Consider the following 14,852-nt stretch of genomic DNA (forward strand, 5'->3'; position numbering starts at 1 on the left):
ATTCCTTTGTCATTTCTTTCATCATCTGTCCACAGACAATCAAAGTCATGTATCTTTTCCTGGATCTTCCTGAGGCGAAAATCTTTGATTCAAGGATTTCAGCTCTTCCAAACATCACTCTTTGAAAAATTTCCCCTTTCCCACTCTTTGCTTTTGCCTGTAATTTCTTGGTCATATGTATATGAGACATATCTACAAGACATAAAGAACCACAGGTATTCTATTAGTTACAATTCATAAATAAATTATTTTTTGTCAAACACATGATATTATACCAAAAGTCATATCCATCCGGAACAGAATTACAAATCTTCGTAATGATAATCTTAAAACTATAGAACACTAAAGGAATAGAACTCTTCAAAAAAGAGTGATCATATGTAATTCAAATTAACTTTAGGGTATAGTAGTTTGAAACACAATCAGAAAACATTCATTTTATGCAAACTCATGTCAGTTCGCAAAGAAAACATATTTTCCCACCATAATCTCAAAGCTCATCATACTTTGTACTAAACACACTGCTGTCTCATAATTCAGGAGAAACTAATGGTATATTGTACACATTTTATGCATATTTATACATATTTAAAAGGTAAAGAACATACAGGACTAAGGAGGTGACTCAGTGGTAAAGAAACTGCCTGCCAATGCAGAAGACACGGCACAAGGGGATACAATCCCTGGGTAGGAAAGATCCCCTGGAGCAGGAAATCACAACCCAGTGCACTATTCTTGCCTGAAAAAAATTCCTTGGATAGGAAAGCTTGATGGGCTACAGTTCGTGAGATCACAAAGAGTCAGACAGGACTGAGCAACTGAGCAAACAAGCATCAATCAGGCAATACACTGGAATGGTAAACAATGCAAAAGAAGCATTTAATGAATAATGTAAAAAATAAATGGCAGTTAGTAACTGTTCAACAAATACTGCATTGAGAAAGAATTCTGTAAAATATATATATAAAATATTATATATATATATATATATATATATATATATATATATATTTTGCTGGACAATGTGGCTTATGGGATCTTGGTTCCCTGACCATGGATTAAATCCATGCTTGCTGTAGTGAAACCACTGAATCCTATCCACTGGACTGTCAGGGAATTCCCTAAAATAATTTAAAAAATAAAAAAATAAACACCTTTCTAAATACCTCTTAGAAATCTACCAGTACATAGACATATAGGCATTTTATGACTATTGATAAGAACCATTAATAAGTGGTTCATGCAAGTTCTATTGTGTAATACAAAAAGACTGTCATTTTTTAAAAACAAAAAATAAGTGAAACATTCTCTGCTTACACAATAATCATTCAAAACATCAACTCCCTATCTACACAGTAACCTAAACTCACCCAGTTCATTGGCTCCAAGATACATGTAAAGGAACAAGCTTTGGGGCTTCCCCTGTGGCTCAGAGGTAAAGAATCCACCTGCTAGTGCAGGGCACACAGGTTTGATCCCTGATCTGGGAAATCCCCACATGCCTGAGAACAACTAAGCCTGTAGGCTACAAGTGATGATTCTGTGCTCTAGAGCTGGGGAGTCACAACTACTGCGCAAACACACAAAGACCACGCATTGCAGCAGGAGAACCCACTAGAATGAGAAGTCCATGCACTGTAACTAGACGATAGCCCTTGCTCGCTGCAAGTAGAGAAAAGCCCCTGAAGCAACAAAGACCCAGTGCAGCCAAAAACAAATAAATTTTAAATAAATTTTTAACATACTGTTATGAAGATAAAGGAATGTGATTGGAAAACCTAGTTAACTAGAGTCAGAGACAACTCTCTTGAGAACAAAATGTAAAATAACAACATACAAGATGTAATGTAGATGAGACATGTGACAATAAGCATGACAGGAAGTAAATATATCTTTTAAGCAAAAGTAACCTTTGAGGCAAACTCCCTGTGGCCCAGTAGTTAGGACGATGTGCTTCCACTGTAGGGGGCACAGATTCCATCCATGAATGGGGAACTAAGAACCAGACTGCCATGTGGCACAGCAAAAAAATAAAATAAAAATAAAAAAAAAATAACTTCTAATTTTTTCTATAAAACACGCAAGAGTCTATGCCACCTAACAGCACTAATTACCACAGGAGGGGGACAAGGGGAAGCAAATCCCTTTGAAATAGCTCCTCACATGCTACCCAAAGTCAAGCAACAAAATTGACAGAAGTCAAATGACAGATTCTTGCAGAACATATAAAGACCTTGCCTTCTGGGACCTCTTTCTTGGAGTCCAGTTTCCATGAAACCTCTTTTTTTTTTTTCTTTTTAATCGCTTTGTTCATTTAGAAACAGCCATCTGTAGGTCAGAAGCACTTTGCATTTTCCTTAATAAAATGTAATTTTGAGGTAGGAGTTGGAAGAGTTGTAGGTTGGACATCTACAGTCAGCTACCCTCCTCTTGCATGCCCTGAGATAAGAGATAGGTGGGCTCAGTTGAGGAATTTACAGTCAACAAAAACAGGGTAAACAGGCAGTTTGTCTCTTAATTCAAGGGAACAATCATGGCAAGGACAAAGAAAGGAAAAAAAAACCTGTCTGATACAGGAGACAATACACAAGTGCAGAAAGGCGCCTTGGAGTTGAAAGTCAGAGGATCAGTCCAGGCCATAATGAATTTTGCTCCTCTGAGAAGCCTTTACTTCAAGATCCAGGGTGTGCCTGTGTACCCAAGGGGAGGGTCCTGAGACAAATTAACCAGGGGGGACAAAGCAAGTTGATTGGCCCACATTTCTCATACCTTTCTTACTAAAAACACACTTCTTACTTTCCTTAAGCAACCATGAGCTGTCCATTATATTAGCATTTTGTAGACTGGTGAACATAAATACCAGTTATAATGTCTAAGAATATTTGCTTTCTTATAGAGAACATCTCAGGGTGGCACCAAACATATTCATTAACAGTCCAAAATCTCTTCAGTTTGTCTGTAAGAGGAAATGATTTTTCAGTAATCTGTGTTTCAGAATCTTATTTTATTTGGAAATGACCTAGATATTCAACAAACTTGCATCACTTAGTTTAGCACAACCCTAGAAATTCAGGTTATTCAAATCTGGAGAGATTATTTTAGACAGACATTTCTAATCATTCCTAACAGAGTTTATCTAAAAGCTCCAATCGTATTTGCATTCTTTCCTTAAAAGTTTCTTCACTCGAGTTACTTTGTGTTGACAAACTAACTTAACATTAAATCTAGGTACAATAAAAGTATTTGACAATGTTGAAGACACAAGACATGTCTTAATTAAGACATGTCTTAATTAGATTAGCAAACAAACATTAATATTAGATATTTAATATTGAATATTTCCCAGTTCATGTGAACCTGAAATACATTTAGGTTAATTTCTCTTGTAATTGTTTGATTTGTAAGTGCTTACTTTTTTTTTTAACAAACAATTGAATTAGAGCTCATTTGCAAATTAACCTCAGCAATATTATCCAAAAACAAAGACACACACTGAGACAAACATACATGCAGATCGACAGACATGAGAGCTCTCATACTTTCCTGCTTGAGATTTAAAATGTCTCTTTCACCTTTTTCTTCCCACTCCCCGCCCCGTGGTTTCAAATTCTAATTTGCCCAAGACTGACATCCCTGGAAAAATGGGTTATGTACTTCAAGGACATGGCATAGGTTGCATGCTATGCAGGGTCACTTCAGTCCTGTCCAACCCCCTGCAACCCCGTGGACTCTAGCCCACCAGGCTCCTCTGTCCATGATGGGACTCTCCAGGCAAGAATACTGGAGCGGGTTCCATTCACTCCTTCAGGGGATCTTCCCTACCCAGGGATCAAATCCACATCTCCTGTGTCTCCCCCAGGGGCTGGCAGGTTCTTTACCACTAGAGTCATCTGGGAAGCCCTGGCAAAGGTTAACTTTCAGCTTTTTTTTCGGCAGGTCTTTTTAACAAGCTTGCTGTTTTTAATTCCACATGTAAAAAGAACCGGTTTTGCACTTTCAAAGAAAAAAAAATTCATCTTAACCAGTTTTCTCCAGAGTCTAAACAATATGGCTATCCTGTATCAAACAAGTTATCTTCCCTTTCTATAGTCATAGCTTTATGGCTAAAATGCAGATCAAATGGTGCTCAAATTGGCTCAAATTGACTGCGATATGAGGGCCAGAAGGACTGATAAAAATCTTGGAATGTCCCTCCAAGGAGATGGGGGTGTTTGATCAGAAGAATCTAAAGGAGTAAACAAACTTGCTAGAGTGGGGGAACCTGGGCTCCCCTCCCCGCTCAGAGACTGGGGCAGTTAGAATGGGACCAGCTGATGGAGAGGGAGACAGAGGGTTTGGGAGGGGTGTAGGGCCACAACAGGACAAAGAATGGAGAGAGAAAGGCAGTGGGGACACTGTTGGAGCTGTGGGCCAGCTAAAGAAAATCGACTGAAAAAGTGAATATTTGATCAGCCAAAATATAATGTGACATTGTAATATGGATAATCACCTTCACAAATTGCATAGTTCTTTTTTCAGTTGTAACTTCTCTTTAGATAGTTTTAAGTTACCTTTATTTACCTCACAGTAGGCAGAGAGGAGGATCCAGGAGCCAACTTGGATGGTGTTAAGCCTGGGGTTGGTTGGCAAGTTCAGTTCAGTTCAGTCGCTCAGTCGTGTCCGACTCTTTGCGACCCAATGAATCGCAGCACGCCAGGCCTCCCTGTCCATCAACAACTCCGGGAGTTCACTCAGACTCGCATCCATTGAGTCAGTGATGCCATCCAGCCATCTCATCCTCTGTCGTCCCCTTCTCCTCCTGACCCCAATCCCTCCCAGCATCAAAGTCTTTTCCAATGAGGCAACACTTCGCATGAGGTGGCCAAAGTACTGGAGTTTGAGCTTTAGCATCATTCCTTCCAAAGAAATCCCAGGGCTGATCTCCTTCACAATGGACTGGTTGGATCTCCTTGCAGTCCAAGGGACTCTCAAGAGTCTTCTCCAACACCACAGTTCAAAAGCATCAATTCTTCGGTGCTCAGCCTTCTTCACAGTCCAAATCTCATATCCATACATGGCTACTGGAAAAACCATAGCCTTGACTAGATGGACCTTAGTCGGCAAAGTAATGTCTCTGCTTTTGAATATGCTATCTAGGTGGTCATAACTTTTCTTCCAAGGAGTAAGCATCTTTTAATTTCATGGCTGCAATCACCATCTGCAGTGATTTTGGAGCCCAAAAAAATAAAGTCTGACACTGTTTCCACTGTTTCTCCATCTATTTCCCATGAAGTGATGGGACCGGATGCCATGATCTTCATTTTCTGAATGTTGAGCTTTAAGCCAACTTTTTCACTCTCCTCTTTTACTTTCATCAAGAGGCTTTTTAGGTTTCCTTCACTTTCTGCCATAAGGGTGGTGTCATCTGCATATCTGAGGTTATTGATATTTCTCCCAGCAAGGGCCCCTGCAAAGGCTGAACAATCTCCAGATTTGTCCTCTATCTTATCTATGATGCTCCAAGACTTGCACTCACAGGAGACAGTCAGGACATTCACACTCAGGGCAGTTTCCATGCAGGTTAGAAGCAAGGTCAGAGGAATGCACTGCTTTGTCTTGAAGCCTAAACAAGACTATTTAATTTCCCTAACACCCTGGTGGCTCCATGGTAAGAATCTGCTTAGTAATTTGGGAGACATGGGTTCGATTCTTGTTCTGGGAACATCTCACGTGTCACGGAAAATAAGTTGATGAGCCACAAATACTGAGCTTGTATGGTAGAACTACTCAAGCCCGTGTGCCTAGGGCCCGGGCTTCACAACAAAAGAAGCCACTACAATGAGAAACCATGCTCCCCGCAACTAGAGAGAAGCCCTCACTTGTCTTAAATAGACAAAAGTCCACACAGCAAAAAATACCCGGTACAGGCCTAAAAAAATGACCTTGCCTTCATCTCTGTGGGTGCTACAGCACCACTCGAGGGTGCTGTACATTTCACATGTCGAAGAACAGAGCCCTAAGTACGGAGAAGAAAAATCTCCTGTGAGAGTTCACAAATATTAAACATCTGTTTTCTCACAGAACTCTCCCACTTGGAGAGTTTCCCAAATCCCATGAACGGTGTGGCTTCCTCTCTGTCCTTGTGACAGTTGACCTGTGATCACACTGTGGATACTTTCCCACTCATCTGGATGTTTGCTATTAGCACCTCATTCTCCACAATCCAGGGGTCTTCTTCCTTGTGCCACAAAAATGGGGATAACGTTCAGATCAGAAACAGAACTTCCTACTCAGAAGTAATGCCATATACTGTGGCTTCTTCCAGAATCCAACCTCTCTCTCTCTTTTTTAAATAAATGTACCTGTTATTTTTCATACATTGGTGTATTCATTTCTTCTGGCTCGGGTGAGTGTTCGTTGCTGCTTGGTCTTTTCTCCAAGTTCAGCAAGTAGGGGCTACGCTCCAGTTGCAGTGCTCGTGCGCCTCACTTGCTGTGGCTTCTCCTGGGGGCACGGGCTTCAGTAGTTGTCCCATGTGGGCTCAGCAGTTGCAGCTTCCAGGCTCTAGAGTGCTGGCTCGTAGTTGAGGCACATAGGCATAGCTGCTCTGTGACGTGTGGGATCCTCCCAGACCAAGGATCCAACCTGTGTCTCCTGCATTGGCAGGTGTAGAATCCAGCTCTTTTGTCAGCCAAGGAGTGAGGACATTACAAACAGACAGAAAAATACGTCTCAAATGAATTTACTCTCTGCCACCTTCTGAATGCACAGGGAACAGCAGGTATCGACTCAGAGGTTAAAGCGTCTGCCTGCAATGTGAAGACCTGGGTTCGATCCCTGGGTCAGGAAGATCCCCTGGAGAAGGAAATGGCAACACACTCCAGTATTCTTGCCTGGAGAATCCCATGGACGGAGGAGCCTGGTGGGCTACAGTCCACGGGGTCGCAAAGAGTCGGACACGACTGAGCGACTTCACTTCACTTTTGAAGAACTACTGAACCAAGAACACAGGGCTAGGAAACAGGCAACTGGATATTTCAAAGTTTCAAATCAGCTTTATAAACACTCGAGCTGTGAAGAAACTCATTGTGTATCACACAGTGGGCAGGTCACCTGAAGGAAAGACAAGTTTAAACTCCTGATACCAATCATGAAGCTTTACATATATGAGTCAACAAGCTTTTGAGCTTAGTCAAGAAAAAGAGGGGATCTCAAAAGGTACAGAGTGAACGTGCAGAGGCACCCCAGGGCAGATCCCTACATCAGAGGGAAGTGATCCTCACCCACAGACAGCAGGTTCCTGAGGGTCTCCTCCATCACATCCTGGTACAAGGTCCTCTGGGCAGGGTCCAGGCATTCCCACTCCTCAGGAGTGAAATCTAGGAACACATCCTTGAAGCTCAACTGTGCCTCAAATGAAAACACACTCCACCAATGGGCCCTGAGGAGGATTCTTAGTTTCACACAAAATGAGAAGAGGTGAGAAGGGTAAAGCTCAATTCAGTTCAAGTAATATTTTGATAAATCCATTAAAAGCTGCTTGAAGCAAACTGTTGGTCTCTAATCTAATTTAAAATTCCCTCTTTTTCCCTAAGATTATGAAATCCTGCAATCAACATGAATTTGTCATGTATGTGGAAAATACATGAAAAATACACAAATTAAAACCAGCACTGGGTTGTCTATGCAGAAGTATTACATTCAACACACTGAGTGACATAGTGTCACTATCTAGATGAGTTACAGCAAGACTGGTGTCTTCAGAGACGACAAAGTCCACAGTGACTTTAAAAGAACACACATTGTGATGACAATGACACCATCACACTGACGACAGGTGTTTCAGCATGTCCTACACACTAACCATTACTCTAAAGACTTCAGACGGATGAACTTGTCATCAACAAAACAGCACGTTAGAGAAAGATCTTGTCCACCTTACTGGGGAGAAAATTCTGTCACTCTAAGAAATCGCTCAGATCAAACAGGTAAGAAATGAGGCAACAGCACCTGAGCTCAGCTGGTTGGGAGAGACAACTGAACCTAAAGAATCAACCAGTTAACTAGCAGAGAAGGAAAGGGCACCCACAGAGAGTTCCCTGAGAATACCTGAATCAAGTTCAAGGAAGCTGAAATACAACAGAACAGCATAAATGGTCACAATACAAGGTCACACCCTCTCCATGGCAACCCACACAATGTCAATACTCTGACTACAGTTTACATCATTTATGTGATGATGTAGAAAAATCAGCGCCATGAAATACACTTAAGATACAACTGAAACTGCTACAAAGCATACACCATTATTTATGAGATGATGTTTCTGTAATAAAACCATGGAGTTACATATCCATGCATTCATGCATGCGTGTGTAAACACACAATTGACTGAAACAAGAGTTGTCTTTATTTTTTTCTTTCATTCTATCAAATTTCATTCAGCATCAGCTTTGTGCCTCAAACTTGAAATACAGCAGTGAACATGATGGAGCCTACAATCTAGCAGCCAGCCAGCCAATTTCATCCACAATTTTAATGTTACTACTGAAATAAGTGCTCTGACACAGGCCCGGTGCTAAGACAAGATTAAACAGAAAGTCTTAAGCTACATTGAGAAATCAGACAAGGTCTCTGTGAGGAAGAGACTTAGGATTGGCAAGGTGGGAAACAGGAGAGTGTTGCAAGCAGAGAGAACAGCCTGAGTGCCAGCTCTGAGGCAGGGAGATATTCACTGAACAGAAAGTCAGCCAGTGTGACGGGACACAGGGAATGTACATGGGGTGATGCCAGGCAGAGGCTAATTTATGCAAGATCTATGGATTTAGGACTTTATTCCAAAGCTACTGGAAGTCACTGAAGAATCTGCAAGAGGAAAGTTAGACACTTAGATTTGTTTTTCAGAGCTCAATCTGCTGTGTGTGGAAGTTGTTGTTTACCTGCTTACTCATGCCAAACTCTGCAACCCCACTGAGGGCAGCCCGCCAGCTCCTCTATCCATGGAATTCTCCAGGCAAGAATACTGAGTGGGTTCCCATTCTCTTCTTTATTTTACTTTTTCATTCAGTAACTTTGTCAACATTCTATTTCTTTTTCAAGCTCATTTATTTTGCTTATTTTGGGTCCTTGCTGTGAGTGGGATTTCTCTAGTTGCAGCTGTAGTGCCCGGGCTTCTCCTTGCAGTAGCTTCTCTTGTTTTGGAGCACAGGCTCTAGAGAGTGCGGGCTTCCATAGTAATGGCTCCTGGGCTCTAGGGCACAGGCTCCGTCGTTGTGGCCCATGGGCTTAGTTGCTCTGAGGCATCTTCTGGGACCTGGGATGGAACCTGTGCACCCAACATTGGCAGGCACATTCTTAGCTACTGTACTACCAGGTAACTCCTCAACATTATCTTATTCTAGTTCAAAAATAATAAAAAGTAATACAAGCAAAAAATAACATACAGATTTCTTCCAATCTTTATAAAATACCTGTATTTAAAAATATATGGGCCTCCCTATGGGTAAGTGGTAAAGAATCCACTGGGCAATGCAAGAGATGTGGGTTGTTGGCTGGTCAGAGATCCCACATGCTGAGGGGCAACTAAGCCCATGAGTCTCAATTTCTGATCCAGAGCTGTAGAGCCTAGGAGGTGAACCTACTGAAGCCAGCACGCTCTAGAGCCTGGGCTGCAAGACAAGAGAAGCCACCACAATGAGAAGCTGCGCACCACAACCAGAGAGTGGCCACCACTGGCCAGATCTAGCGAAAAGACACTCAAGCAATGAAGTCAGAGTACAGGAAACAAATATATTTTAAAAATCATAATGTGATTTTTATAATTAATTTTAGGTATGTACTTATTAACAACATCAAAAATTTATTATTTCATTCCATTAAGAAAATACTGAATCAAAATTAGTAACGTTGGAGAATTCCCTCATGGTTCAGTGGTTAACATCCCTCAATTCCACTGCAGGGTTTCAGGTTCGATCCCTACTCAGTGAACTAAGACCCTGGAAGCTGCATCATGTGATCAAAAAAGAAAGAAAAAAGAAGTAGTAAACCTGATTTTACAGTTTAAATTAGATGGCCTAACGAAACACTCCCTAGCCCTGACATCTCTTCCTGAATGTTCTGTTCCATCCCCAAACACTTAAGTTTTCAAGGAGGTGCTCATTTAGTTTTAAATGTACTGTAAAAAGTCAGAACTGATTTCCCCTTGTTGGCCTCTTTTGCAGATTTTGCCGTGTACTGTGCATGTTAATACCTGAGGTCCACCTACAGCTTCTTTATCCCAGTTTACAGAGAGCAGACAGCGCATCCAGATGGGCCCTAAGCAACCCCTGCTGCCCAACAGCACCGAGACCCCGTCTCCAACCCGTGGGTGAGAAGCCCCGCCCAGGACGGCACCCAGGGGAGCCTCCTCACAAGGCCAGCTCACCAGGTCATGGGGAGACGGGCTCTAAGTGGAGACAACAGGCCCTGAGGAAAGGCCCCGGGTGAGTGTGGGTGTACACGATTCAGACAGGATATTTCAGAGTCAGACATGATTAGCGAGTCCAGAGAAGGGCAATTTAGGAAGGACAGACAGAGAATCCATTGAGAATATGACCTTACCTGAGAAAGAGCCATGCCTGACTCCTGTTCTTTCCTCTTCTGGGCTTCTTTGGCCATGAGTCTTCACAGTTCTATCATGAAAGTGGAAAACATGCTGTTTAATGCTTAGGGTCAACACACCCCCTTCATGAGCCCCAGCCACACACAAGGAAGCCCTCACCATGAGGAACAGACAGTCCCCTGTGGCCACTGTCTCAGGAGGAACTCAGGATGGTCAACTCCCGCACAGAGTCCAACATGGGACTTTCCCACACTTTCCCTTGGATCATACTCCCTTCCTGGTGAGGCCTCATGCACACAGCAGCAGGGGGTACCTCTGCTCACCCCACGATGCCCTTCAGGTCACACAGCAGGCCCTGGTCCAGCCCCACTCAGAGCAGAGTGCTCTTCCCTCCCCCAGGGCCTGATCTCAGTCTCAAGTGGAGGCTAAGAGCCCTGGTGCTCAATGGAGGATCCAGATCAGAATCATCTGCAGCTCTGTGCACATTCCTGGGGCAAGGCCCCACATGAGAACCTGAGGCGTCTGTCTGATGAGGGAGGGGTACAAAACACGCCTGGACCCCCAACACATACCTTTCAGTAACAGCATTGCAGGCAGATTCTTTACCAGCTGGGCTACATAGCTCAAAACAGGTTCCAAATCTGGAAGAGCATCACGTAAGGCCTCAGTCTGTTTATTTGTAGCTAGACCCAGAACCTCAGTGTTTTGTACTGCAGCGTCTATTAAGTCTTTTATCTCAGTTATAGAGTAATCTGTTTTTTAGTTTTGTTTGTATCATTTGGTCATAAGAGTGGCTTCCTTGTCCCTCAAGAATCAGAGTGGAGCCTAATTTAACTAGGAAGTCCCTTCAGTTAAAAGAGAGGTGACAGGCACAGAAATCGATGTAGAAACCACTGGCCACTGTTGGAGCATGAAGGGGGTTCCAGGAAAGCGGGCCCTGTGTTGGTGCTAATGTTCCCATTATGTATATTTTATGGCTGTTAAAATTTCCAGCCCTTTGGGTTAAGATGGAAAAGACTGCACTGGTGTCCGAGGAATTCCATCTCGGCCCCTGCTTCAGTGACCCCCCAAGCTTCAGCACTAGTTATATACACAGTGCTGTAGGCAGAGCCACTTGTGACCTCGGGGTCCCTCAATGTTGGGAAACCATCCAAGGCCGAGGGGCCCAATGGATCTCAGGTGTCTGGGGCACTCCCTCCTCCAGTCCCCTGGCTGTCTATCAAAGGGCCAGTCTGCCACAGTCTCTCCTCCAGCGCCCTTCTGTCCACACAGGGCATCCTGGGTTGGTCTGGGCACCTGTGGGCCATGTGGTCCACCATGGCCAGCTTGGCCTGTAAAGGCTGATCTCCACTCTGGTGGTCTCTGAGTGGACAAAGCTACAATAATCATTTCAGCCCTTTGTGTATTTCTCTGGAAGAGTTCAGCCTTTCCAACCATGTCCCTATTATCGAAAACTGAATAAGCCACTTGGAGCAAATCGCTCATAGGCGTCTGAGGACTAGCAGTTGCTTTTTGAATCTCGCTCCTGATGTCTGTGGCAGGGTGGGCTATGAAATGCATAGCCAAAAGGGCCTGTCCCTCGAGGGAGAAGGGATCCACACCCCTATGTATATATTTTGTCTATGCTCTGTCTTTGTTGCTGTGTGGGCTTTTCTCAGCATGGGCTTCTTACTGCAGTGGCTTCTCTTGTTCCAGAGCACAGGCTCTAGGGCCTGGGCTTCAGTAGTGTCAGCTCCCGGGCTTAATTGTTCCATGACACATGGGATCTCCCTGGATTAGAGATAGAGCCCATGTGCCCTGCATTGGCATGTGGATTCTTTCCCAGTGAGCCACCAGAAAAGCCCCTGCTATATTTTTTAAAGCTTCTATCAACCTCTCTTGAAATGCTTTCTGATTTTCATCTCACCCCTGTTGTACTATCTGCACTTTTTCATAACTGACAGGTTTAACTGCAAGTGTTTTCATAACCTCTGTTAAACAATCATGTAGCCACGGACCTGCCACAGGGACAGAAGCAATGCCCCCTTCCCCCCGTGTGGCCCTGTTGGGCTCAGGCCACCACTGGGTCAGCATGGACCCTAGCTGCCTGTGGGAGAGTAAAATCTGTAAATCTCCCTTTGGATGAGATCAAAAGATATCATTAACTGGGTAAACTCCACCCTGGAAAGTTCAGGGTTCTCAGAAAAATGTATCAATTTATCTTCTGCTGACTTATGGACAAGGAGATGGACAAGGAGAAAGGCGGAGAAAGATGGACATGGAGAAAGGGGCTTCTCACAGAGGCAGAGCCATGAGGCAGTTGGTCCATAACTTACAGGCTGCAGGTGCTGTCTGGGCTGAGATTTGGCCCTTGGGTAACTTGGGGTACAGAGAAGGAGCTCCTGAATATAGTGGGCAGTCTCCTCACCCTTGGGTGCCCTTGACTCTGGGCCAGTGGCCTTGGCTGGAGCAGCAGCTGAGACAGTCGTTGCCATTCCCATCCCTCGAGCAGTAGTTAGCTATCCAGATGTTACGTTCCTGTGTCACACTTCACTGTGCAGTTTAATCAGGACTTGTGCTTACAGCTTTAGATGTTATCCCTTCTGAGTAGTCTCTCAGCCAGGTGTTAATGGCTGAGAAACTGTCCCAAAGGAATAATACAGACTGTGTGTCCAATGGCCTTGACAGAGAGCTTTCAGGAACTGGTCTGGCTGCAAATTGGAAATTAAGGGTCAGGGGAAGAGGGTAAATCCTGGAAGCTGATTCCCTTCAGTATCCTTGTGCAGAATGTTGAGAATACCTCATAAGAGGCATTTATCTAGGTTGGACACAGTCCTTTAAATGATGTCTTATTTTTTTTCTAGGACATATAATGCCCTGATTATAGATTATGGGCATCTGATCTGCATACAAAGATAGCTTACACTGCTGGAGCTTCAGATCCAAGCCTAAAATGTCTTCCTAACAACTCAATTAAACCTTACAATAATATGACAAAAGTGCTATTTAAAAGGTGAGTTTTAGACAGTAGATACTGATCTCAGCCAAACTAAAATTTAATATCTATTAAAACATAATTCCTTCCTTCTTAAATCACCCTCATTTGTCCAAAATGTAGCCAAGTTAAGATTAATTTGTTTGTAAAATGAGTCTGGTTGATTGATAACATACGCTTGTAAAATTTGTCCAGGAAAGTGAGTGTCTTGATCACTAAAAATTGTACAAAGTACACCGCAAGTGAAAAACACATTTCAAAAATATTTATTTATTTAATTTTGGCTGTGCTGGGTCTGCACTGCTGCTCAGACTCTCTATTTGAAGCAAGCAGGGGCTACTGTTTGCTGAGGTGCACTGGCTTCTCACTGCAGCGGCTTCTCTTTGGCAGAACAAGGACTCTAGGGGGCGTGGGCTTCAGTAGTTGTGGCTTCCAGGCTTTAGAGCACAGGCTCGGTAGTTGGGTGGCATGGGCTTAGTTGCTCCACAGCATGTGGGAACTTCCCAGGTCAGGGACTGAACCCACGTCTTGCGTTGGTAAGGGGATTCTATACTGCTGAGCCTCCAAGAAAGCCCATGAGTTAATTTTCTTGCTGACAAAACTTTACAACAAATATACTTACGGACTTTGAGTAAACCTGGGTACCATAAAAACATTGTGCTTAATAGTGATGTATCTAAATGACATGTCTCTATTAAATAACAAGCAAACAACAAACTTTAATGCCACATGTTAATTTCATACTAAATGTTTCTTGGGTCATATGAATCCAAAATCCGTTTAGCTTAGTCTGTTATATTTAGAAATGTTTAATTTGTAAGCACTTTTAAAAAAGACAGTTAAATAGAACTCACCTACAAATTAACCTGAGCAATACATATATCTCAATAGAGATCTCACAGTTTCACTTTAAAACTTAGTCATAAAACAGGCATTGCAATGCAAAACTTACCAGCTAAGAGATATTTGAGGACATCTCTGGTGGTCCAGTAACTAAGACTCCATGCTTCCAATGCAGTGGGCCCAGGTTCCATTCCTGGATGGGAAACTAAATCCCACTTGCCACAGCTAAGAGTCATTGCAGCCAAATACATAATAAATAAGTATTTATTTTTAAAAAATACATAAATAACAGGTAGAATAACCTAAATTTATAGACTTGAGTTTTAACAGTGTTAGACTTAGAACATAGGAGAAAAATCCTCAAATTAAGAATGTCGATTTTCAGAGCCTGTGAACAGCACTCAGACAGTAAAATTTCTTCCTTCTCATATACCATGTACCCTGTCTCCTTCATTA

At 43.0% G+C, this 14,852-nt stretch overlaps 1 protein-coding gene across 1 annotated transcript in view; it reads right to left on the reverse strand.

Moving 5' to 3' along the window:
- Nucleotides 1–10,635, reverse strand: part of LOC128064043 (zinc finger protein 69 homolog B-like) — a 49,880-nt gene extending 39,245 nt beyond the window's left edge. Inside the window, exon 1 of the mRNA XM_052656860.1 lies at nt 10,579–10,635. Within this exon, the coding sequence (XP_052512820.1) occupies nt 10,579–10,635 (57 nt within the window). The remainder of the gene's footprint in view (nt 1–10,578) is intronic.
- Nucleotides 10,636–14,852: the final 4,217 nt, after the last annotated feature.

This window comes from Budorcas taxicolor, chromosome 18, assembly GCF_023091745.1.
Source record: "Budorcas taxicolor isolate Tak-1 chromosome 18, Takin1.1, whole genome shotgun sequence".
Classification (NCBI taxonomy): Eukaryota; Metazoa; Chordata; class Mammalia; order Artiodactyla; family Bovidae; genus Budorcas; species Budorcas taxicolor.